This window comes from Herpailurus yagouaroundi, unplaced genomic scaffold (assembly GCF_014898765.1).
Source record: "Herpailurus yagouaroundi ecotype Mexico unplaced genomic scaffold, PumYag 186, whole genome shotgun sequence".
Classification (NCBI taxonomy): domain Eukaryota; kingdom Metazoa; phylum Chordata; class Mammalia; order Carnivora; family Felidae; genus Herpailurus; species Herpailurus yagouaroundi.
Window position 1 is genome coordinate 12130868 of NW_024412417.1, and position 26827 is coordinate 12157694.

General features: G+C 44.3%; 1 protein-coding gene and 1 long non-coding RNA gene across 5 annotated transcripts in view; one reads left to right on the forward strand and one right to left on the reverse strand.

Moving 5' to 3' along the window:
• LOC121042779 (uncharacterized) overlaps positions 1 to 18155 on the forward strand; it is a 39027-nt gene extending 20872 nt beyond the window's left edge. Inside the window, exons 2-3 of the long non-coding RNA XR_005796435.1 lie at positions 10794 to 11021; positions 16927 to 18155. This is a non-coding gene — a long non-coding RNA (uncharacterized LOC121042779). The remainder of the gene's footprint in view (positions 1 to 10793; positions 11022 to 16926) is intronic.
• Positions 1 to 26827, reverse strand: part of SNX31 (sorting nexin 31) — a 72432-nt gene that overhangs the window by 9682 nt on the left and 35923 nt on the right. For 3 of the 4 annotated variants that reach the window (XM_040494123.1, XM_040494122.1, XM_040494125.1), the window contains 6 exons: positions 24432 to 24522; positions 23385 to 23472; positions 19346 to 19415; positions 13925 to 14017; positions 9693 to 9896; positions 3317 to 3430 (listed from right to left, as the gene is read on the reverse strand). In XM_040494123.1, the coding sequence (XP_040350057.1) occupies positions 3317 to 3430; positions 9693 to 9896; positions 13925 to 14017; positions 19346 to 19415; positions 23385 to 23472; positions 24432 to 24522 (660 nt within the window). The remainder of the gene's footprint in view (positions 1 to 3316; positions 3431 to 9692; positions 9897 to 13924; positions 14018 to 19345; positions 19416 to 23384; positions 23473 to 24431; positions 24523 to 26827) is intronic. The other variant, XM_040494124.1, reaches the window with a different exon arrangement.

Below are 26827 nucleotides of genomic sequence, written 5' to 3' on the forward strand. Positions count from 1 at the left end.
ATCGTCTTTCTTCTCTCCTCACACCACAAGGCAGATTTTGAGCTCTGCTCTCCAAGAGTACACTTTTAAGAATTTAATTTTTTTTTAATTTCCATAAATTTGCATGCGATGCAATTAGCTAGTAGCCATACATTTTCTCAATTACATAGATATACTTACAGTAAATTTTTAAAAAGACAGAAAACTCATTACATTTACTAATCTTTTTCCCTCTTAAAACTCCCCCCTATTTTTTTCTTTGTAAGCTGCTCATGTCTTACAAGCAACAAATAATAAAAACTGCTTATTATTGTAATCAAATCAACCGATGATGGTCAATCTTATATTTAATCGTATGCATGATTATTGAGAGACCTATTACTAGGTATAAATAGTAACCTGTCTATTTGAAAGGGTATATTAACACCTTATGGCTTTTATGAACTAAAAAAAATTTTGTTTTTTTATCACTTTCTTATTTTTCTGGTATCTTTTTTTTTTTAACATTTATTTATTTATTTATTTATTTTTAAATTTTTTTTAACATTTATTTATTTTTGAGACAGAGAGAGACTATGAACAGGGGAAGGTCAGAGAAAGAGGGAGGCACAGAATCTGAAACAGGCTCCAGGCTCTGAGCTGTCAGCACAGAGCCCGACGCGGGGCTCGAATCCACGGACCAGGAGGTCATGACCTGAGCTGAAGTTGACGCTTAACCAACCGAGCCACCCAGGCGCCCCATAACATTTATTTATTTTTGAGACAGAGAGAGACAGAGCATCAGCAGGGGAGGGTCAGAGAGAGAGGGAGACACAGAATCCGAAACAGGCTCCAGGCTCTGAGCTGTCAGCCCAGAGCCCGATGCGGGGTTTGAACTCACGGACCGCGAGATCATGACCTGAGCTGAAGTCGGACGCCCAACCGACTGAGCCACCCAGGCACCCCTTTTTCTGGTATCTTTAATCACTCACTTTTAAGACTGATGGTTGCCCCCAATATCACTTGTGGCTTTTTGTTGGCTTGTCGTTGTTAGTGCCAAGACACAGACATTAGACATCTTGTCATACAAACGCTAGGGTTTCCTTTTTCCAAGATCTTCACCCCATGTGCCAATTTAAGGTTCCCTACGATTTCCCCACTTGCTTCTTTCCCACGAATCCTCTTTCTCTTTTGTTCTGCTCTCAATTCTTGGTTTGTACTTTTCTCCTTTGGCCCTACGAAAGTTTGAGACAACAAAGCTCAAAGCTTGTGGTCATAGGACCTTAGCATAAGTTTGTGCTTAAGGATGGTCACTGCACTGGGGAGGGTGGGGGTGGGGGGGGGATGATGGAGAGGAGAAGAAAGGGAAGAGAGAAAACCCAAGTCGGGATGGTAGCCAAAGCAGAGACCCTTGGAGGATAGGACATAGAAAGTAGAATTAGAGGGAGAATGGATACATACAGATAGCATCTCAAAGTCTTGCAGGACTGTAGAGCATGACAGGAATTTATTTTATTTAAGGGGAGAGAAAGGAAGTAGAAAAGAAAGGTACTGCTACCAATAAGGAAAAGAGTAACAGATGTGGGATTTATACACAAAAACAAATTTTGATTTCCTGGTTTAGCTAAGAACTAACCCTGTTTATCTGTGTACATATATAACCTACACAAAACCAGGGTATGAAATAGTTAAACAATGTAATCTGAGTTGATACAGGTAGGAGAGGTGTTTAATAATGCCCCGTAAGGTGTGAACCGATTCCATATTCCTATACAATGTGCACAGATATGTACGTTAAGACTTAGCTATAAATCAGGTAGGATTTATTAAATATGAAGGCACTGAGTTTTTGTTTAAAGAATCTAGAAGATATTGGGGTCCAAGCCCTCATTTGTGTTTGCAAGGCAAACGAGCTGTATTTCTGCCTTTTGCATACATAGCTCTTGGGTACATATCAATAAATCCACACTCCAAAGGAAATAAGACCCTACTAGGAATCCTTTAAAAGAATGTTTATTACACTCTGTATAGTGGCTTCAACTCATTTGGTACAGACTAGATTAAAAGATGATAATACAATTTAACTACTGCAGTTAGCATTCTAGGCAAGGGGAAATGATTTCACTGCCAAGATCTACCTTGCATCTCTCCAAGTGACTGCAAACCATCCTACCATTTCCCTAAGGATGTTTCATATTCAAGGTGAAACTGAGGGCCCATCTCTTTAATCTAGACTTTGGTTAGCACTTCATGTTTTTCAGAGGACCTTGGTGTGTGATATATCATGATTTGCAACTATACGAGAGGTAGAGATTCTCAGGGACCTTTGGTTACCTGAAACCAGAATGCTCCCTGGAATTTAGTGAGATCACCAGTGACTTAAGTTGAATGTAATGCTGACACAAAGACTGCTTTGATATTTTGGTTTCGTTTTAGAATATCTGTAATTTTGATTCCAATTTGAAATAGCGTAAGTTAGTTCATAGAATTTTTCAATTGAATTTGTTGTTTAGAAAATGAAATCTTAAAAACAAAATGTTTGTTCCAACTTTAATTATAAGCCCATAGAAGACCTGGAGAGTTTGCTCCCCAACAGCTCTCTCCCCTCCCAGCAGAACCTTGATTTTGTCTGATGACAAAGTGCCCAGCTCATGCTTACTCTAAGCTGATCACAAATTCTGTTCTTTTTGGTAAGACTTGATTCCCAGACTCCCTTGCAGCTAGGAGTGGTCATGTGACCCAGCTCTGACCAATGAGACCTAATGGAAAGTCTGTGGGGGCTTCAGAGGCAAAGTTTTTGCCGTCTAGATAAAAGGGATAGCTTTTATGATAGGGATGTCAATCATCTACCTCTAGTATTCTTATTAAGTGTAGATGATAAAAATCTATATTGTCTGAGTCAGAGATCAATAAATCCAGCCCCTCACTTGTTTTTACAAACACATTTTTGTTGGAAAACAGCTGTACCTATTTGTTCACATATTGTCTGGGGCTACTTTTGCACTCCAACAACAGAGTTGAGTAGTTGCAACAGAGGCCATATGGATCCCAAAACTAAAATATTTATCATCTGGCCCTTTGAGAAAAAGTTCACCAGCCCTTGGTCTGAGCCACGATTAGTTGAGTCTTCTGTTATTTAGTAACTTAATGCATTTCCCAAATTGACATGAAGGCTGCAGTGACTAATAGAATAAAACAAAAAAAATAAACAAATTAAGCAGTATTATAGGCCAAAAATGGAGTGTACAGTGTATTCTAGAACTCTGCTCTGGATGGGTTAGGATAATGTGCTTTGTTCACCCCAGCAGGCAAGAGAGCATTTCAGCACAGGGACTCATGCTCTGTCCTGAGAACTCACCTGTTTGGTGTAAATGACAAACCATTGCCAACGACTGTCTTCACTATACTGAAATCTGAGCTCTAAGTTCTGGTTGAGAGTTCGCTGAGGTCCATCCACATCCAGCAGAGTTCCCTACAGAGGAAGAGAGATTATTTAATATTCAGTAGAAAATTAGGTGGCTATTATGCACCGGGCAAAATATCAAAACGAGTGATACTGTGGCTCTTCCCAAGAAGCCAACAGTCTAGGAGGGGCTATGAAAGTAAGTCACCACAGTTTGCTGTGTTAAGTATTACAAGGGAAGCAAACACAGGTCTATGGAAGGCAGTAGGATGGGCATGTAATCCAGACACTAGGAGTGTAAAGGCAGGCTTCCTGAAGGGGGCTGGTATCTGAGCAGCAGCAGTAGAAAATTTCCAAGTTTGTTGTGGGTTTTTGGGGGTGGGGGTGGGGGCGGGGTTCTGGGGGCACAAGTGGTTTCTAGTAGAAGAAATAACAAGTGCAAATGCACCGAGGCAGGGGGGACCTGGCACACTGGAAATGTGGCAAGAGATCAGGTGTGGCGCCAAAGCCCAGAATGCAAGACGGGTAGGGCCGTGAGAGAAGAGGCAGCCTGGGGCCAGATCCTGAAAGCTCTGTAGGAAGCAGCTTGGAGTTTTGCTATATACCTTCTATCCTCCTTTCTCCTCGTAATGGAGTCTCATGCCCATGGGAGAACCTCTCCTCTGCTGTGGCCATCTAGGTAGGACTGTCAGGGAATATTGCCCTCCTGGAGGGGGGACACACATTACCCAAGTTCAGGGCAATTGGACAAATACTCTCTATGCCCCTTATTTGATTCCAGAGTGGAGCGATCCAAAGAGCAGGTCCTGATAAAGAATTCCGGTTTCCTAGAAACCTTGAGCTCCTTTGGTTCTTGACTTTCCTAAGCCTCTGCTTCAGCCTTTCCTTTAAATCAGTGGGTTTTCACGTATCCCTCCAATAAATTCTCTCTCTCTCTCTCTTTTTTTTTTCCACTGGAGCCAGAAGTGTTGGTTTCTATTGCTGGCCACTAAAAAAAGCCCTAGCTGTTACAGGTTTTATAAGCTAAGTTAAGGAGTCTAACCTTCATCTTGAAGGCAGCAGACATGCATGAACAGATTTTAAAAGCTGGATAATCACACAGATTTATATTTTAGAAATATTGATCTGAGAGCAGCAGGGTAAAATATGAACTGAAAAATAGCTGTTTTCAGACACCGAACAACAGATAATCCAGTTCTGTCAACCCAAGGAGAAGGAAAACGCATGAGGTGAGCCCTATCGTTACCCAGCTCACTGCCTGGAGGAGTTTCCAGAAAGCAGTGCAGGGAAAGAGACTCAAACCGAGCCCAGAGGTCTTGCTGAGTTGAGGAGAAGGAGATAAGAGTTTGAAGTTGAGTTTAGAATTTGTGGAGAAAAGGACCGAAGACAAGGACTGATACAGACAAAGAGCTTCCGAGAGCTCTTTTCAGATCTTTGGTTGAACAATGATCTGTGCCTGTGTGGAGAGGACCCTCGTACACAGCAGGTGGATATTTAAAATGGAGCAGACTATTGGAAAACAGCCTGGAAGTTCCTCACAAAGTTCAACATAAAAATACCACTATGGTACTGGCAATTCCACTCCTAATCATATACCCAAGAGAAATGAGAGCCTATGTCCACATAAAAACTGGTACACAAATGTTCATAGCAACATAACTCATAACAACCAAAAGATAGAAACAATCCAAATGTCCATTAATGAATGAATGAATAAACAAAATTCGGTATAACCTTACAGCAAGATATTATTTGACCACGAAAAGGATAAAGTGTTGATACATGCTATGATAAGGTAATATGTGGAAATATTATGCTAAGTAAAGGAAGCCAGTCATAAAGATCATATATGATTCCATGAATAATGGAATATTCAGGGGCGCCTAGGTGCCTCAGTCGGCTAAGTGGCCAACTCTTCATTTTGACTCAGGTTACAATCTTGTGGCTTGTGAGATCAAGCCTCGCGTCAGGCTCTGTGCTGACAGCGTGGAGCCTGCTTGGGATTCTCTCTCTCCCTCTCGCTCTGCCCCTGCCCTACTCAGGTGCATGCGTGCGTATGTTCTTTCTCTCAAAATAAATAAATAAACTTAAAAATAATAATGAAATATTCATAATGGGTCCATCTATCAGGACAAGCAGATTAGTCACTTCTTAGGGCTGGTAGAATGGGGACACAGATGTGAGCTAAGGGGTATGGGGGCTTCTTTCTGAGGTGGTGAAAATACTCTAAAATTTATTATGGTGATGGATGTGAAACTCTGTGAACGTATGAAATTCCCCCGAATTGTACACTTCACACAAGTGAATTGCATGGTATGTAGGTTCTATCTTGATAAAGCGGTTACAAAGGAACACAATGACTGTGTGGTACCGGTGGAGGGACAGACACATACATCATAGAATACAATAGAGAACCCTGAAATAAGTCCACACACATGTGCCCAACTGATATCCGACAAAGGTGCAAAAGCAATTCAGTTAAAGGACAGCCGTTGCAGCAAAAGGCGTCAGAGCAAGTGCCCTTCCGCAGGCAGGAAAGGGGACGTGGTTCTGAGTTTCACACCCTCTATGAAAACGAACTCAGAGTGAGTCATGGGCTTAAATGTATGACCTATAACTATAAAACCTTTAGGAAAGAAACTCTAAGAAAAAATCTTCAGGATCTAGGGTTTGGCAAAGAGTTCCTAGACTTGACACTGAAAAGCACGGTCTATAAAAGGAAAAACTGATGAATTAGACTTCATCAAATTAAAAACTTTTGCTCTGCAAAAGTCCCTGTTAAGAGGATGAAAAACTACAGAGTGAGAGAAAATATTTGCAGGCCACATATCCAACAAAAGACTAGTATCTACAACGTATGAAATACTCTCAAAATAGCAGTAAAAAAAAAACCCACAACTCAATTAGAAAATAGGCAAAAGATATGAAAAACAAATTTCACCAGAGAAGATATACAGATGGCAAATAAGCACACGAAAAGGCGGTCAACATTATCAGCCATGAGGGAAATGCAAATGAAAATCACAATGAAATATCATTACACACTAAAATAAAACCAGTGACATCAAATGCTGATGAGGACGCAGAGAGACAAGATGGCTCGTATATCACTGGCGGGAATGTAAATTAGCACAGACACCTTGAAAACTGTTCAGTCTTAAAAAAAAAAAAACTAAACATGCAACTCCCATATAACCTAGCAGTTGCACTCCTGAGTTTACGCCAGAGGAATGGAGATTTGTGCTCCAAAACATATATACGGACATTTACACGAGCTTTATTCATTCATAACAGCTAAAAACTGGAAACAACCAGATACGTTTTATTGGGTGAATGGTTAAATAAATCTCGTCCATTCCATACCATGGAATACTGCTCAGCAATAAAAAGAAACAAACTACTGATATAAACAACAATCTGAATGGATTACCAAAGAATTACGCCAAGTAAAGAAAAGCCAGTCCTAAAGGCTACATGCCATATGATTCCATTACAGAACATTTTTAAGGGAATCAATTCCTTGTTTTTGTTTATATTTTTACATCCTAAATATAGTCAATTCTTATTATTCACAGTAGTCGTGTTCTATGAAGCCACTGTACATAGTGAAATACTGAACACTGAATCATTGTTCCAGGGGAAATACGGGGCCAGGTTCCTGCAAATGTGTGGCTACAACATTTTCATCTACTGATCAATACATAACTGTTTTATGAGTGTTTCTGTTTTTTAATAAAGAGCTTGATTGAGGTATACCTGATGTAAAAAAAAAAAAAACCACTGAACATGTTTAATATACACAATTTTTTTTTAATTTTTTTAACGTTTTATTTATTTTTGAGACAGAGAGAGACAGAGCATGAACGGGGGAGGGGCAGAGAGAGAGGGAGACACAGAATGGAAGCAGGCTCCAGGCTCTGAGCCATCAGCCCAGAGCCCGATGCGGGGCTCGAACTCACGGACCGTGAGATCGTGACCTGAGCTGAAGTCGGACGCTCAACCGACTGAGCCACCCAGGCGCCCCTAATATACACAATTTAATGAGTTTGGACATATGGGTACAGTCATGAAACCATCACCACAATCAAGGTAATGAATATATCCGTCACCTCCAAAGTTTTACCTAACACTCCCGAAATCACACAATTATAGAAATGGCAAACAGATCAAGTGGTTTGTTGGGGCTAAGGAGAGGTGTGGTGAGAGAAAGTGGGTAGAGCTATAAAAGGCCGACGTGAGGGGTTCTTGTGATGATGAAAATGTTCCAACTCTTGACTGTATCAGTGCCAATATTGTGGTGTCGATATTGTTTGTACTGTAGTTTTGCAAGACATAACAACTGGAGAAAAGTGGGGGGAAACTACACAGGATCTCTGTACCATTTCTCACAACTGCATGCAAACCTACAATTACGTCAAAATTAAAAGTTTAACTGAAAAGATTCAACTGTTTAAAAGCAAAAATAATTATGGAGCGCCTGAGTGGCTCAATCGGTTAAGCGTCTGACTTCAGCTCAGGTCATGATCTCACGGTTTGTGGGTTCGAGCCCCGTGTAGGGCTCTGTGCTGACAGCTCAGAGCCTGGAGCCTGCTTCAGATTCTGTGTCTCCCTCTCTCTCTGCCCCTCCCCTGCTCAAGCTCTGTCGCTCTCTCTCTCTCTCTCTCTCAAAAATAAACATTAAAAAATTTTTAAAACTAAACACAAAAATAATTATAATGTAGCATGAGGTTATGTATACATGTCAAAATAAAGTATGACAATATTACAAAACGGGAAATAGAAGTAGACTATTGTAAGGTTTTTATACTTTGCGAAGTGGTATAATGATTAAAAGTAGAATGTAGTAAGTTAAAAAAGTACTTTATAAACTCTAAAGTAACCATAAATAAATGAAAGGACATAGCTTAAAAATGGTATATATAAATGGAATCATAAAATACTTAGTTTCATCAAAAGGTAGGAAAAGAGGGAAAAACAGATAAAACTCAAATCAATAGATAAATCCACAATTGCGTGTGAAGGTGTTAACCTTCTTCTTCTCTCAATAACTGACAGAACAAGTAGAAAATATATAAAGATGCAGGCGATTTAAACACTATCAACTGATTGATCTAATTGACACTTCTAGAATATTCCACCCAATAGTGGCAGAATACACATACACACACTTTTCAACAGCACATGGAACATTTACCAAGACAGACCCGATTCGGAGCCACAACACAAGTTCCCATCAATGTAAAAGACTGAAATCATATGCTGATAATGTCAAGATTGCTGGTTTGACATTTAGCAGGTGGTGGTTGAAGTCCTGTTTACCAAGATGGGGAACATAGGAGGAAGGTCTCTAGGATGGGCCTGAGAGGGGAAGGGTGAGTCTGGTTTGGGGAAAGGCCGAGTTTGAGATGCCTGTGAGACAGCTGGTGAAGATGTCCAGAAGGCGTTAGGAAATAATGGACGTTTCGACAGGGACGTGGATAACTGCTTTCAGGGAAGACATAGAGGAAAGATGGAAATGGAACCCCAGGAGAAGCCAGCACCTCAGAAGTGCTCAGAGGAAGAAGCAGACCCAAAACTAGTGCCCCCCCCCCCCCCCCCCCCCCCCCGGAGAGGGAATTTTGAGAAGGAAGAAATGGTTGACAGAGTCAAATGCCACAGAGAGGTCTAGTATCGTGCCGGCTAAAAACTCCCCGTGGATTCCATGGATTTAGCAACTGGGGGTCACGGTTGCTCTAATAGTGTTTCACCTGCACCAGTTAATCTGGCCTCCCTCATAAAGGGGATAATCCCACTCAGCTCACTGAGTTATTGCGAGAATTGAATTGAATACCAGATGTGGCAGCATCCGGGAGAGCACCCGGGACAAAGCAGGCACTCAATAAATCTGATCACAGGGTTTCTTCTGGTTGGAGACGGCAATGGCAGGATGATGCCAGGGATCCTTGAGAAGAGCTCTACTGGTCGGCGTCCAGTTTCCGAGGGTAAAGATCTCGTCAGTACTGATGATGCAGTGAGTACTCAATAGGCAGTAGCCATTGTTTCTATGGGCTGTATCACAAGAGCCACCCTTCCGGCAGTAGAGGAGCCTGCTGCTGCAAAGTGGAGAGATGGGCGTCTCTACCGCTATGGTTGGGACCCTCGTACCAGCCCGTTGACAGGTTTTACCTTAGGTGATGCTTAATATGGCTTAGATGCCAGCCCACTCAAGACAGTGATACAAATGGCAGGCCTATGTCCCTAGTCCCAACTGTGTCACCCCCAAACACTAGGATCCTGAAACCACGGGTTGAGACCTTAAATCCTGGGGAAGGCAAAGTGCCAAGATACTTACGAGGAAAGTGACCTTCCAGCACTTCACTCTGCTCATCTGGAAGATGATTTCCTGGGTCTGGTTATCAGGCAGGGTTATGCAGCAGCTGATCTCATCACTGCCGACAGAAAGGACGGCCCCACAGCCCGGTTCCGGGTAGTCACAGGTACAGGGATCCAGCTGCAGGTATCCATAGTGCCGTACCTCTTGGGACAGCTCCAAAAACTGCGCGGGGTGGGCGGGGGCAGGTCGGAAGAAGCAAAAGACGACTTGAAAAAGGGAACGGCCTCATGCCGGAAGCTACTGCCATTCTAGGAGCACACATGGGACGGAGTCGCCGTGAAAGCGCCTTTTTTTCTGGACGATACAAATGAAGACGGTGTCCCTTGTGCTCCCTGACACTAAGGCCTGGGGAAGTTCACGGTGTGTCCCGCCAGGGCTGGGACCATTTCTGCCTCATTCACCATTGTGTCTCTTCTGTTGCAGTGCTTGGTACATAGTGGGAGTGAAAATATTCAGGGAGTGAATGATGAATGGAGACGAATAGAGTGAACCAAATGAAGGAGTAGATATGATTCTATCTCAGCAGGTTACAACAGCAAAATACACAAAAAGTGTATATTTAAAATGCTGTTGGGGCACCTGGCTGGCTCAGTGCATACAGCATGTGATTCCTGATCTCAGGGTCTTGAGTTCAAGCCCCATGTTGGGTGTGGAGCCTCCTCAAAAAAAATTTTTTTTGTTTTTAACTAAGCTGAGGTCTATGTAGGAAGAACATAGTTTTTACAGTCTGCTCTGTATGATGAATATATGAATTGTCGGAGGAAGAGATTTTGCGAATGGCAATGAAATGAGAGAGTGAGTCTGCTTCCTAAGTAGGGTTACAGACAGCCCCAAAGTGTCAAGGGAACACCTTTATGTGACTTTTAAGGTTTAGCTTTCCCTCTGCTTCTGACTTGGCTTAAGGACAGAGGACAGTTGCAGTTCACAAGTGTGGTCCAGGCACCCTGTCCTGACAACATCTATTCCTAGGACTTTTCATTTTTGTAACAAAGTGTTATTATTAACCACTGCTCTTAACTGATATTAGCTTGGGGACCTCTCTCGATCTTGTTCTTCCAGCTTTCGCCAGGGTCCTGCCTGATGTTGTGCGAGAGGCGCGCTCAGAAAAAGCAGTTCTCACTTTAACACGTGGTCAAAGAAGAAAGATCACTCAGTGACAACCTGGCACTTTCCAGATCCTTTTTTGAAGGGGGGCCAAGTCCCTTCAAGGACCACATGAAGCACTCTCTGATAAGGTGAAATGTGCTGAGACATGAGCAGTGAGGGATAGCCGACTGTTCATACGAGGTAGGAGACATACTTGAGGCTCCTGTCCCTTCCAGCCACACGTCCTCATACCAGCTCATTGTGCTTCATTTATTTGACTTAGAAGCTGCATGAAGTTGCCAGGCCTCCTCCCCTTGGGTCAGTGGGAAACATCAGAAATGACAGGTCCTGAGTAGATGCACTGCGTGCGGGGGTGGGGGCGGGGGCGGAGTTATCTTGCCACAGAGCAGAAAGAGTAGTTTCAAGCTCTTGCTACAATAGTTTCTTCTTTATTATATGATACAAGCCCTTATTGCTTGGTAACACCTTTAAAAACTTTTTTTTATAATCGGCTCTTGGCTGCGATCTTCTAAAAGAGCGTAAGTATTTAAAAGTTAAGCTCCACAGGGCGCCTGGGTGGCTCAGTTGGTCAAGCATCCGATTTTGGCTCAGGTCACGATCTCCTGGTTACGGAGTCTGAGCCTCGTGTCAGGCTCTATGCTGACAGCGTGGAGCCTGCTTAGGATTCTCTCTCTCTCTCCCTCTCTCTCCTTCTCTCCCTCCCTCCCTCTTTCAAAATAAATAAACATTCAAAAAAAATAATAACAGTTAAGCTCCATTTCTGTAGAAAGTCAGTGATGAATACGTCAGCCATTCAAATGCTTGTTGGGATTTGTCATTCGAGAAGCAGGTAATGTTACTGACTTTACGAAAACTAAGAGAAATCTGCAAGGATTAGTTTTTTTTTTTTTTTAATGTTTTAATGTTTATTCATTTTTGAGAGAGAGTGAGACAGAGCGTGAGTGGGGGAGGGGCAGAGAGAGAGGGAGACACAGAATCTGAAACAGGCTCCAGGCTCAGAGCCATCAGCCCAGAGCCCGACGCGGGGCTCGAACTCATGGACCGCGAGATCGTGACCTAAGCCGAAGTCGGATGCTCAACCAACTGAGCCACCCAGGCGCCCCAAGGATTAGTTTTTTTAAAGAAAATTAGTTTCTTTAAGAAACTTACACCTGAAAAACATAATTTAACATACGTAACTGCAGAAGGTATGTCCACATATTTTCATTTAGATCGAGGGTTGGCAAACTTTTCTGTAAACAGCCATGTAGTAAACATTTTCAGTTTTGTGGGTACACAGTGTCCATTGTAACTACTTGCCTCTACAATTCTAGCACAAACAACAGGTTTAGACAGTACAAAAATGAATGAGCATGGCCGTGTGCCAATAAAACTTCATTTACAAAAACAGTGGTCCATGGGCTGTAGTTAGCCTATGATTTAGATCAACGAATTCCTCCTTTAAATTAATTCCACTCATTTGCAATTCCAGGTTTTCTTGCACATGTACATAAAATAAAGCAATAGTTGTCACCATGATGGCTCTATTAGCAGGAGAAGAACATCACAAACACTTAAATAATGCCAGTTTGACGTCAGTATCCTTAGATGCTTCAAGAGAGTATCGGTTAAATTCATTTGAATCATGGTTCAGATTTTTTCATCTAATTCATACACTCAAAGTAAACTTTTTATTTTTTTATTAAAAAAAATTGTTAATGTTTTTATTTATTTTTGAGAGAGAGAGACAGAGCACAAGCAGGAGAGGGGCAGAGAGAGAGGGAGACACAGAACCCAAGGCAGGCTCCAGGCTCTGAGCTGTCAGCACAGAGCCTGATGTAGGGCTCAAACCCATGAATTGTGAGATCATGGCCTGAGCCAAAGTCAGATGCTCAACCTACTGAGCCACCCAGGTGCCCTGCTCAAAGTAAAGTTTTTTCAAGATGACTATGACAGATAATATAGTAAAATCAGGTAAAACACTCATCATAGACGTGAAATGTGTTTTGTGTCAAAAATGCGAATACAGATTTTGGTAGAGTATAGCACACGGTAAGCACGATATTCCTACTAAATCGTTAAATCAAAAAGTTGATGGAACAGGAATGAATCTCAGTTAGAATCTCTAACTGTATCCAAAGTAGCTGATATATCCAATCATATCCAAATAATCTATCCTTCAAAATAAACACTGTAATTGTCAAAATTTACAAATACACAGAGAAATTGAACTCCAAACTTTTTGTGACAAAGCTGAGGTGGAATGCCAAGGAAGGAAAATATTATATCGTGGAAGTATATGCTTTTTCCTTTTTTTTTTTTTTTCTTCTTTTCCTGCCTGTCAGTAAAATTCTCAAAATATCTGAGCTTTTGAAGAATTACTTTCTATAGCAATGTGGGTATAAATGAGTCCTCTAAATTTTAGTTGCACTGTTTGCACTCAGTGAGTGAATGTTGGCAAAGCCTAGAGAATAAAGAAGACAACACAATGAAGCAGGGTCCATTTCTTCTGTTAAAATATGCCGTTTGTCAGACTCGTCTCACTGCTTGGGGACGGGGGGAGTGTGAGTTGGTACCATCTTTATGGAAGCTTTAAAAACAGACTGTTAGAAATATATCCTAAGAAATAATGAAGCATGTACTCAAAGACAGAGGATGCCGGCCGCAGTGCTCAGGGACCTTCAGCCAGGAACTGTACCAGGTGTTGGGAACACACAGGGTCTGTTTAAATTAGACACAGTCCTGGGCCTCGTGGCGCTCACTGCCAAAGTGATTTATAGCAGCAAACACTGGAAATAACCTGATTTCCAATAATAAGAAATTGGTTAGCTAAATGACAACTATAAAACTCAATATGCTGTGGTCATTAAAAAGAATGCTGAGAGTCTATATTAACTTGGCAGAGGGTTCACCACAATATATCGTCTGTGCTTTTCAGAATCTTTAAAGAATAGAATCAGAAAAATGAATGATGGTGTTCTCGTTTTTTTAAAAGACCCCCATGTTCAGAGGTTGATGGGTTTACAAATTAAGAAACAGCTCAATTCCAATATGTTTCTTTAACTCCCCTCCAAGGGATTTCTCTTGGTGCAATATTTGATCACCTTTGTTTGGTTGTCTTCTTTCTGGAGAGCCTCTAATTTCTGCCTCTGCGCCTGTGTGGGTTTGGCCCATTCTTGTTCAATGTCCTGTAGTGCCTTAAAGCGACAGAAGTTGTAAGATTAGCAACCTTAGCAGAAGTGAGCTAATCTGACAAAAACACACTCATGTATGAAAGGCTATAAAAACAGAGCCAAGTGGACATATATAAGGATTTAGCATGTTATAGAGCTGACTGTTAAATTAGTGGGTGGAGGAAGAGATTGTTCAATGGTTTGGGGACAGCTGGCCACACTGGGGAGAGAAAATGAAGTTAGCCTCTTTCCCCACACCACCCAATCAAACAAATCCAGATAAAGATTTAAATGTTTAAAAAAAAAAAAGATTCAGGAAAAGAAATCTGATGCTGAGGTAAGGATTATATTTTTAAGATACAGAATCAGTGTCATAACAAAGGAAAATATAATTACATGAAAATATAAAACTTCTATGCATAGAAACCATCAAGAACAAAACTAAGAAGCAAATGGCAAACCAGAGAATATGACCACATCATATGTGGAAAAGAGTTGATATTTATATAAAGCAATAGGAAAAATGTAAATATCCCCAACAAGAAAATGGACAAAGAATATGAATCGGCAATTGACAAAAAGGAATTCCAAATTCCAAATCTATATTCAACCTCACTAGTAATCGGTAATTTATTTTATTTTATTTATTTATTTTTTTGCCTCTCAACTTGGCAAAGACTAAAAATATATATATAATATTCAGGGCTGGCAAAGATTTGGGGAAACCGGAAATTCCATGTAGAGCCGATGGGATTTAAATTGGTACCATTAGCCTGTATTGCTTTTATTTATCAGGCTTTCAGAAAGTTTTCCATTGGTCTTCAGTTAGCCTGTTAAGCCCTCAAGAGAAAACCTTGAGTCCTTCCCCTCAGTGTATCTTGTCCAAGGTCTTACATACAGCAAACATTTAATAATTCTTTGCCAATAGTCAGGCACTCATTTATACCTTGGTCTGAATGTAAGTCTCTGTGCTCCACTGGTTATGCCTGATCTCCATCAGGAGAATGAAAAGATGAGTAAAGTTTTGATTTTGCTGTTTAGGTTGGGGAAAAGGAAATGGGTTCACAGAAGAGAAGAAAAATAACAAATATTTGTTGGGAACCTGTTTTAGATAGGTTCTCTCAGCTTTGCAAATTGTCTGTGGGATAGGAACATTCCCCCCATCCTATAGATGGGTAAATTGAGGTCTAGAGAGGTTATGGCTTTCGAGACAACCCAGCAATAAGTGGCACGAGTTGGGTTAAAACCCTGATTTGGCGACTGTACCCTCCTCTCTATGCCCAAGCTACTGAATTCTGAGTATGTAGGTGGCTACACACACCAAGACTTACCCCTCGTCACCAACTATTCTCAAAACTGGGCCTAGACATCTAGAACCTTTCCTTTCCTGAATTCTGCTTGATGTTAGAGCCCTGTAAGGACTCGGCAGTGTTATCACTCGGCAGTGATATCAAAGAGAAAGTATAGCTAAATAAAGAAGGTAAACAGCAATCACGACAGTAAGTACTAGCTGAAGATATGTCATTTGCCATTAGGGGACCTGGGACGCTCAGATACAGAGATTTAAATGTCCTGCATTGGCAGGAACAGAACTGCTTTTGTTTCACTACCTTAGAAAAGATTTGACCCTGATTATGGGCTCGCGAGTCATCGAATACATCACATACAGTACCTCACTCTAACCATGAGAGAGTCCAATTCAGACGAATGGCTCTACTCAGTTCTATGGCTCCCCAAAGACTGGCTGCTGGAAAGTTATGTAGAACCTATTTTTAAAAATTGAGTGAAATCACCTAAGCCATGGGTTTCATGAGCTTCAATCACACATGCCCCAGCACCCCCTGCAGAGGGTATAGCAGTGAGAAGTGGGGAGCAAGGCATGTTCCGGGCTCTAGCTGGCTGAGGCATGGCACAGCTAGGCCGGGGCTGTGTGAGTAGGCCGGGCCATGTGCAAGGGCACCAGGCTGTGACGGTCTGGGGAAGCTAACGGTCAGCCCATGTTCCCTTCACCAAGCCATGAGCCCCATTACGGGGTTAGCCTGCCTACAGCAAGGGACACCTTGTTCTAATTTGCACAGAGTTACCACACAGGCCAGTGGTGTTGACATGCAGGCCCGGAACTGACCAAGCCTCGGTATTTTTTAGAAAACCCAGACATTTATGCTTTTATATACCACCTTCCATTTTGTTCATACTACTCAAATTTAAAATAAAAGAAGGGAAACAGTGTGGGAGTCCAATTGGCTCCTGGGACATCCACCCGTGGGGCACAGCTGCTTTAGAACAATCAAAAGCGTTTCCCTTAATAATTATGATGGCGCTGTTGTTTATCAGAAGAACTCATAAGAACTTTCTGCATTAATTTTTTTAAAGGATGATTGCTTCTCACATATTCACATATCCTAAGCTCCCAGGACGGTCTCTGCCCTGGGCCATTCAGAGTCTAGTTAGGCAAATACTTATGTAAATGATATTTACATGGCTGGGTGAGTAGCACCCTTAATGGAGGGTACAAACAAGTACTCAGGAGCAGAGAGGGAGGAAGGCATTTTCTTTTGAGGGGAGCTGAGAAAAGTTTCCCCCAAAGAGGCAGCAGTTACGGTCCTGACTCCCCGGAGCTGACTTCTCGGTACCCCCACTTGGATTCAGTAATAACAACGGTGATGATAATGGCACAGATAATCATAACATCAACTATAATTTTTTGAAGCCTTTGCAAGCGAAGAACTGTGGTTTGAAGAACAGTCTAGTAAAGCTGAGAGAAAACTTAGAAACCGTTCCTTCCATCACTTAACAGGGGGACATTGTAGTTCAAAGTTCGGAAGGGTGAACAGAGAGACACAGAGAGAGACAGCCGGTGACAGAGCAAGGGACAGAATGCATTTTCAAAACTGCTATTCCTGTGCTTTTCATGAAGCCATCTTTTTTCCCAGCTATCAGCAGAGGAAACACCGTCCATTTCTCTCTGGTTTACAACTCCTCGTTGAAGACAGATACGATGCCTACGGTGATGCTGGAGGTTCCTACTTCTCATCACCAGGCCAGAAAGACTATTTCCCACCAGAACAATATCAGAATTAGGTGATGCATCCTCCACCAAGGACGGGATATCAAACAGACCAGATGCAACCAATAATGCACTATAATAGCAAGGGTGCGACGGCGATGAGCCTCGGTAAACGTGTAAAATGGTAAAGTATGGTCCCATTCACACAACATGATTTTAATTACACTCAGCATGATTATACATGGGTCCAAGTATGACGAGAAATGAACTCAAAACTAGCCATGAAACTACAATGGTGACCATTGCACATCCAATATGTGATGTTTTGGTTTGGCTCCTTAGAATTTCGGAGAGCTTTGAGAAGATGATTTATTGGATTGCCTTGGCCTGTTAAAAAGTCACATAAGGAGAAATGGGCAGATAGGCTGTGACTCCTTATCTGACATGCTGGCTGCTGGGCTCCCTGTGACTGCTCGGTCACCCACCCAGGTGCTTTGCCCTGTGCTGAAAAAGCCAAGGTCCCTGCATGGGGCTGGTGGTCTAGTGGGGGAGATATAGACACAAGTGATGCTCTAGCTTGTCCAATTGAAGACCTCCTTGATTCTGATATCATGATTTTGTGAGACACTAAGGAAAAACACTGCCAGTTAAGTTATGACACAGGGCCTTGTGATAGTGGTGCACGGTGGGTGAACCGGCCATGCCGACCTTCCCCGGCTGGTCATTGCTTTTATTTCTTCTGAGGCATTTGGTGATTCCTCTGGCCTTTAGCTGTTCTTCTTGGCCTGTGCCAGGCAGTCCTTTTGTATAGAGCTTAGTGAAAAACTGAGCAGTTTCCTCTCCCTGGGCACATAGAGCCCCTGGTGGTTGCTTTATAAGAAAATTTGGAAGTGTGGTCATTTCTGGCTTTATGAATATAAAGGGGAAAACTGCCACTCTGTCTTTGCCTGTGTAAGTGATAACTCCCATTCCATGAAGAATCATAGTGTATGTAGGGGCAGGGGGCTGGTGAGGCAGGAGAACTGAGGTGGGGGGTAAATGGAGAGGTATCACAGAGGCAGCATCTGTGACCGCCCCACCACGTAGGAGAACCTTCACCACTGAATCAGGGAAGGGAAAGGAGGCCAGGGGTGCCTGGGTGGCTCAGTCAGTTAAGTGTCCGACTTTGGCTCAGGCCATGATCTTGAGGTTCGTGGGTTCGAGCCCCACGTCGGACTCTGTGCTGACAGCTCAGAGCCTGGAGCCTGCTTCGGATTCTGTGTCTCCCTCTGTCTGCCCCTCCCCGGCTCATACTCTGTTTCTCTCTCAAAAATAAATAAACCTTAAAAAAAAAAAATAAAAAAAGGAGGCCAAACTCTCAATGTACTTTCTGGGGGTTAGGGGGTAGGGGTAGGCAGGACCACCAACGTAATCTGCAGGGCCTAATGCAAAATGAAAATGTGAGGTCTCTTGTTCCAAAATTAAGGATCAAGATGGCAACAGCCAAATATTAAACAATTGTGGGGTTCTTCTGAGCAGGCTATGTGCCCATGAAGCAGGCCCTGGAGGCAAGTATGCTACTCGTTGGCTCAGGTAAAAAGAAGATTATGCTAAAATGAGATGGGAACACATGTGGCTTTAGATTAGCAGGGACAACCTTTCTAGACTAGTCTAGACTAGTCTAGCCCTTTCTAGACTCAAACCTTTCTAGATTAGCAGGGACAACCTAGAAAACTCAGAGAGGTGGTTAAAATGGAGGTAGAATTTTTTTTCTTTCTAAATTCTATTTCTTAAAAAAAATTTTTTTACTGTAGTAAACTGTATATAGCATTTGTCGTTTTCACCACTTTTTTATTTAAAAAAATTTTTAAATGCTTATTTATTTTTTGAGAGGGGGGGGGGGCGGGGCAGAGAGCGAGAGGGAGACACAGAATCCAAAGCAGGCTCCAGGGTCCGAGCTGTCAGCACAGAGACCGACATGGGGCTCGAACCCACGAACCGTGGGATCATGACCTGAGCCAAAGTCAGACGCTTAACTGAGCCACCCAGGCGCCCCTCATTTTAACCATTTTTAAGTGTACAATTCAGTGGCACTAAAAACATTCATAAAGTTGTGTAACCATGAACACTCTTATACCTACTTTTTTAGCATCCCTGACATCCCTAGCAAAAATTCTGTACCCATTAAACAGTAACTCCCTGCCACCTAGCCCCTAATAACTTCTATTGTACTTTTCTGTCTCTGTGAATTTGCCTATTCTAGTTATGGAGGTAGAATTCTTAACTATCACAATTTTTTTTTTAATGGTTTCCGTCCCAAATGGTCAATAACACATGGTGTTTTGAGAGTCCTTGGTCACCCTTACCTGCATATGGATCAAATCTACGGCTGCTGTGCAGTCCATCAGCATGGAGTCGAGGGATGGGTCCATGTACCTGCATAATTCAGGAGCATTAAGTTCATTCATATGACACGGCCGATGGGCACACCTGGGAGCACATGCTCTCTGAGGTGGTGGCCCCCTATGCTTTAAACGAGCCCCCACTGGGGCACCTGGGTGGCTCGGTTGGGTGAGCATCTGACTTCAGCTCAGGTCATGATCTCACGGTTCATGAGTTTGAGCCCCGCGTTGGACTCTCTGCTGTCAGCACTGAGCCTGCTTTGGGATCCTCTGTCCCCCTCTCTCTCTGCCCCTCCCCCCTCCTCTCTCAAAAATAAATAAACATTGGGGCGCCTGGGTGGCGCAGTCGGTTAAGCGTCCGACTTCGGCTCAGGTCACGATCTCGCGGTCTGTGAGTTTGAGCCCCGCGTCGGGCTCTGTGCTGACGGCTCAGAGCCTGGAGCCTGTTTCCGATTCTGTGTCTCCCTCTCTCTCTGCCCCTCCCCCGTTCATGCTCTGTCTCTCTCTGTCGCAAAGATAAATAAACGTTAAAAAAAAGTTTGAAAAAAAATAATAAACATTAAAAAAATATTTAAACGAGCCCCCCTTTCTAACAGCCCTCTACTCACCTAGCTTTTTCTGTCTCCTACTTTCTTTACACTGTAAGCTCTTGTCTGGCGGGCTCTGAGAGTAAGGTGCCAAACAATAAAGCTGTGGGAGAATGGCCCACGGCCCTGTTCACACTCGCCCCACTGTCGGGCCCCAAGTGCGCATGCCCTTTCCCTACCCCATAGTACCTGGTGTCGCCGTTGCCCCAAACCCACACCTGCATCACCACCCTGTACCCAGGCTGCTCGCACCTGTCGCCCGAACTGCTCCCTTTGGCAGGCCCTCTGCGTCAGCCCCCTCCCCTCAATCCCAGGCTCTGCGTTCTAACCTGAGGGCTCTTTCTTGAGTAGCCTGTGGACTGTCGTGGTCCCACGAGTTAGATCATTCATCTTGCTCCCTTCCACGGCCCGGCCCGTCAGGGGACACCTAGCTTTCATTTCCAGCTCCGTCTCTCACCCACCTTCCTCTGTCGCACTCGACATCCAACCGTGTTTTCTCTCCTCTCCTCTGCCGGGAAGACCAGTGCCCTTACCAGCTTCCGTCCCTGCCTCATCTGCCTCTCCTGGGCTCCTCGTGTCCCCCCTCCAGTCCCCACTCCCCACGGTTTCCACTTCATCCTCTATGCTTCCTTAGCACTCCAAAGTCATCCTGACCACTGCTCTCATCAAGTTGATCTTAGCGCCAGGTACATAGGGGCTGTGTCCTATTTGGAGTTGCCACTCTGCAAGGTGACTTGCAAACAGCAGGGCTCCGTGTCTGTCTAATGGGCCCAGAACCGCCAGGCTAAACTGAAATCATACTTCCTGTATGAGCACAGGAGCTGCTAAGAATTGATAGAAACGGTCCGGAAAGGGTGCACCACAGCTGGTCTAAACCAATCTGAGGGCAGAGGGAAGCCGAATCACTGCACTTACGAGAGTGTGGCTAAGAGACCAATGGGATTGGCATGGACTAGGAAAGGATGAAAATGGTACTTGAAGGTCACCTTCCTCCTGGGGGGCGGGGAGAAGCATGCGCAGTTATGTCCGATTTAGCTCATTTGCCCACGCGGCGTACGCACCCTGTTCTCGGTGACTGACAATAGCAACTGTTGCATCCGAGCTAGAGAGCCCCCGGACCCAGCCCACACTTGGGGCTCTGAGAGGCCAGGGCAGCCTCCCTCTGGTCTGGAAGGAACTGTACCATAATTGAAGAGGTGCACCAGAGAATTCACAGACAGAAAAATCCCTAAAACTCTGGCTAATGTTTGCTGGAATGCCTTACCTGCTGGGAATCCCACAGCTCCCGGCGGCCAAGCTGGCCTCCCTGCTCCCACTCAGACTTTTCCGGACAGATGACCAGGTCCCTTCAGGATCCTACTCCAGGCTCTTCCCCTCGAGTGACCTGACCCTCAGCTCTAACAGCTGGAGTGGGGGCCTCCTTCCTTCCCAGTTCCCATTAGCAAAGGCCATCTGCCTGGATCCGAGATGCTGGTGTGTGAGTGACATTTTATCTTACACTGATGATCTACTATATACCTATTTTTTTTTTAAGTTGTATTTATTTATTTTGAGAGAGCAAGAGAAAGCGTGAGCACAGGAGGGGCAGAGAGAGAGGGAGGCAGAGAATCCCAAGCAGGCTCTGTACTGACCGTGCAGAGCCCAACATCGGGTTCGATCTCAAGAACCACCAGATCATGACCTGAGCTGAAACCAAGAGTCAGAAGTTTAACCGACTGAGCCACCCAGGTGCCCATAGAATATACCTATTTAATGAAGACCTGGGCAAAACCCAATTACCAATTAAGGCTTCAAGGTAAGGGACAGAGTCCTCAGGTCTCCTTTGATCTCAAGTTCTCTGGAGAGTCCATGAGCAAAGCAGTCTAAGCCTCAGGGATTCCTGCTGTTATTGTTATTATAATTATTATTATCTTCAATATAACAGTAAGAAACAAGACCAAAATTTGTTGAGAGTGTGGGATTACTTTATTTAACCCTCACACTAATCATATGAGCTAGACTCCTGTTATTATTCCCATTTTACTGAGGCTTAGTGAGCTTGAGTAACTTGGCTAAGGTTATTCAGCTACCCAGTGAGTTGGTTGGGATTTAGACTCACATACTCTGACCCTAGGAACGACCATGCTCAGCCACTTGTTACACTAATCAGCTTCTAGAAGAACAGCTACTCTAGAAACACCTAGATGGAACTGCTAAGGGTTTTTCCTTTTCGCCTTTTTAGGGTTCCATCCCACAGATTTTGACAGTTTCTCAGAATACTTTTGAATAGCAGTAGATGAACTTCTAGCCCTGCCAGGAATGTCCTTCCAAAATTCAAAACCACAGACTGGCGCTGTAAACAAGGCATCATGAGGTCAAGATAACTACTATTCCTAGATTACAAAATGCCTTTCTTTAATACTCTCTGTGCTCCGATTACAGAATAGCTGGGCTGGGAGAGAGTAAACCAAAGAAGCAATCCAATACAGCCATGGTAATAAACACTGGAGACTACAGATTGTAGGATATATGTGGGGCGGGGTGGGGTGGGAGAAGCGTCCTGCTTCTTGTTATTTTCTGTTCGTTCGCTTTCCATAGGGCTTCTTGTTTCTGGGGGAAAGGATAGTATTTTCTGCAAGGTGTTCAGTCAGTCTACGAACATGGCTGGCCCTGGTTTATACGCATTTGTTATTGGAATCCTTTAAGAATGTAAGCCAGGGGCGCCTGGGTGGCGCAGTCGGTTAAGCGTCCGACTTCAGCCAGGTCACGATCTCGCGGTCCGTGAGTTCGAGCCCCGCGTCAGGCTCTGGGCTGATGGCTCAGAGCCTGGAGCCTGTTTCCGATTCTGTGTCTCCCTCTCTCTCTGCCCCTCCCCCGTTCATGCTCTGTCTCTCTCTGTCCCCCCAAAATAAATAAACGTTGAAAAAAAAAATTTAAAAAAAAAAAAAAAAAAGAATGTAAGCCAAATACTTAAGAGTTCAAATTCACTGCAAGTTGTCTGAGTCCACCCTCTGCCTTTAGGGAACACCACAGTGCAACAGATGAATTGCAATCATCAATAAATTCCTTCAATTAGTACAGTTGATAATCCATTCCAAAGCAAGCCCATGACCTGCCATTTCTCATAATCCCTGCTTTGATTCCCACCCCAACAGCACTTGCTTTTCAAGACTTACCTTCAGGGCCCCCATCCTCGTGACAATGTCCCTCAAGTACTTACTGGAGACCAGTGGGACTTATCTTCAACATCCCATTCCTTAGGACAAATATTCTGGTTCATTCCCCACTCTCCCTTCTTTATTGCTTTCCTCTCAACCTTCCGCAAGCTCCTGGTCCCTCTCTAGCTGTTAGGTGGTGAGCTGATCCGGTGAGACCGACAAAATCTCAACGGGAACCGAAAACATCCTCAAATACCTGCCATCACCGCAAACGCTTACCACTTCCGGAGTCCAACCTTGCAGTTTTCCATTCCAGCACTTCTGAGACTCACATAAGGGAGTTCAAAGTCCGCCAGTTTTTTCATGACTAGAGAAAGGGGAAAGGGAGTCTTCCTGGTTGAAACGGCACAAACAGTTTACATACAGAGGCTTCGAAATGAGAAAACAAAGCGTTGCCATTGGAAAGAATAAAATCACCCTGATCACATTCTCTCGCATTTGTATGTAATTTTTAACTTTCCGAAATTCATCCAAATGATAAATAGCATTTCACCCTCATAAAACAGCAGCACCGTTCGTAGGGGGTACTTTCCACTGCAATACAGATGAAGAAACCGAGGTCCAGAGAGGTCTAGTGCCTTCGCCAGCACACCACAGATCTTAGTGGTCAAGCCAACACACAAACCCCTTAACTTCCCACTCAAAACCACTTCCCTGCAGCTTCTTGAGAACATGTGTAAGTGGCATTCAGATAATTGATACCATTTCACAACTAAATAGCTTGTAATACCTAGAAATGCACTGTAGAGGAAAGCAAAAGCCATGTGGACCACACTGTCGTCTTTCACTAACTCCTTACGTTTCTTAAGAATCTGAGAACTTATTTATGGCATCCACATTTTATAGCAAACATTCCTTAATGGGGAGAAGCGATAGCGTGATGGGATGTCCTGACATCCGAAGTCCAGCACTCCAGAGGGAGGCCGGGGCATGGCTGGTGGCCAGCAGCCAGGCCATAAGGGTAAAGGAGAGACAGACATTAGGACTGGGACCAGGGCAGGCACAAGAGCAAGTGCAGTTACTGGTAAGGGCCTGACATCTTGCTCTGGTCCATGCAAGCTTTCTGGAGTGGCTCATCCCCAGCTCACCCTGAACACAGACACAACCGCCCATCCCCCAACTTTTGATCCAGGGACTACTGAGAACAGTAGTAGGGACCACGCATCGCCCCTGCTCGGCGGTATCTCCTGCATCCCCTGGGCTGAGCACGTGCCCACGCCTGCCCAACCCCATCTCCCGGCTGCCCTGCGTTCCTTCTTTCCTTACCAGAGAGCTTGCCCTCTTTGCGAAACCGAATGAGAAAGAGGCCAAAGTAGCCCAAGAGCTCCTGACACAGTCCAATTTTGTGTGACACCACCTTGAGAAATAAACAAAGAAAAGGGTGGGGGGTTGGGGTGGGGGGGGAATTGGGAGAGTGTCCGCCATGCTTACCATGATATGCAGAATTTGAAATTGCCTGTAGGGGCGCCTGAGTGGCTCAGTCGGTTGGGCGTCCGACTTCGGCTCAGGTCGTGATCTCGCGGTCCGTGAGTTCGAGTCCCGCATCGGGCTCTGGGCTGACAGCTCAGAGCCTGGAGCCTGTCTCAGATTCTGTGTCTCCCTCTCTCTCTGACCCTCCCCTGCTCATGCTCTGTCTCTCTCTGTCTCAAAAATAAATAAATGTTAAAAAAAAAAAAAAAAGAAATTGCCTGTAAACATCAATAGAAAGTGCTTTAATGGGCTGCAGACATTAAAAGGAATCTTCTCCAGGGGCACCTGGGTGGCTCAGTCAGTTGAGCGGCTCAGATCAAGATCTCGTGGTTTTGCAGGTTCAAGACCCGCATTGGGCTCTGTGCTGGCAGCTCAGAACCTGCTTAGGATTCTGTCTCCCTCTCTCTCTCTCTGCCCCTCCCCCATGTACGCTCGCTCTTGAAAATAAATAAATAAAAACTTTTAAAAAAAAGGGAATCTTTTCTGAATCTAAAAATGATAACATTGATTTTAGAAAATTTACAAATCAAAAAAATTAGAGTGAAGAAAATAAAAATCAGCTCCAACACTATGGACATGAACCTGGCCTCCGCTGAGGCTGATTGCCCCACCTGGGACAGGGATGTATCTCCCAGATAGTTTGGTCGTTATAATCCACCGGAGGGCAGCAGCCATTCTCCACGAACATCTGTCCTTCTGTGATACCTGCCCCTGGGGCCCTCACCCCAATTTACCTTCCTGCGGGCTGGATTCTCAGAGAAGGGACGTTTCCCGCCAACTGGCTGCCATAGAAAAGTGTACAAGCTACTGGCCACCTTTGCCCCCGCCCCCCGCCCCGGCCCCCTTCTGTCTGGCGCCTCCCTGTGACGGTCAAGTCTAATTTACATGCCATTTGCTCAGCGCAACCTCGGATCCCAGGCACAGGGTGCTCTCCTTTCCTATTCTTTCCTGACCTTTACATCAAGCGGCTTTCATTTCAACACCCACGGTTTCATTTCTGCCAGCGGGTCATGAGGCTGTAATGTCACAATGTTTTATATTCACTCACCTTTCCTTAGCAGGACTGTCCATGCTACCACAGATTCTCCCCTTCCTCACCCACCCCTGCCCCCCACTTAAGCCTGGGCTGCAGTGTGACTTCTTTGCTTGCACGCTCTGAATTCACTAGATCACCTCTGCAACACTCGAGGATTTCACCTCCACAGCCGGGGGTGTGAGCTGATGCTTTAACCATGGCTCCGGGTTCTCAAGGTGGCAGTCGTACAAACACCAGGCTCCAAGGGGCACTTTTCTTGTCAGAGATCTGTAAATTGCCTCACGAGGCAGTCTTACTAGGTGCATGATATGAGTGGGTGTGCTCGGCATGGCTTTGAAAATAAGGAAGGGCCTGGGAATGTTTTACGACATTCACTCAAGGCGCATCCCCGTTCGCCTGCTTCCTATCTCACCCTTCCCCATGCCCTTGCAGACACCCCACACCAAACACAGCGCCCCTGTGTGTGCAAGGGTGAGTGTGTGCTGGTAAGTAACAGATGGCAAAGACATCTTTTCCTAGAGGATGAGCCACGTCCCTTCAGACTGATAACTCTCTTCTCGGATCCATTCAGGGAAAGCAGCAAGCTTACACGCTGGGGCAGATAAAGGAGTGGGGAAAAGAATGGAGAAGGCTTTTTCATTTATAAGGACATAAACACACATACCTTCTTTTGAGAGGAGTAAGCGTGGACAAAAAAGAGACACAATGATATTGTCTTCTTAGCAAACGTTAAGGAGATTTCAAAACATAAGCACCATCAGTAAAACCACATTAGCACAAATGTGTAAAACCCCCAAAAGAGATTTTATCTTGTTGCTCGTCCTTAAGAAACCCAGCAGGGGGCGCCTGGGTGGCGCAGTCGGTTAGGCGTCCGACTTCAGCCAGGTCACGATCTCGCGGTCCGTGAGTTCGAGCCCCGCGTCAGGCTCTGGGCTGATGGCTCGGAGCCTGGAGCCTGTTTCCGATTCTGTGTCTCCCTCTCTCTCTGCCCCTCCCCCGTTCATGCTCTGTCTCTCTCTGTCCCAAAAATAAATAAACATTGAAAAAAAATTAAAAAAAAAAAAAAAGAAACCCAGCAGGATGGCAGGGAGGTGGAGGGTGGAGGAAGTATGCTTGAGGAGATGTAAACAATGATTTTTTTTTAAGGTTTTTGGGG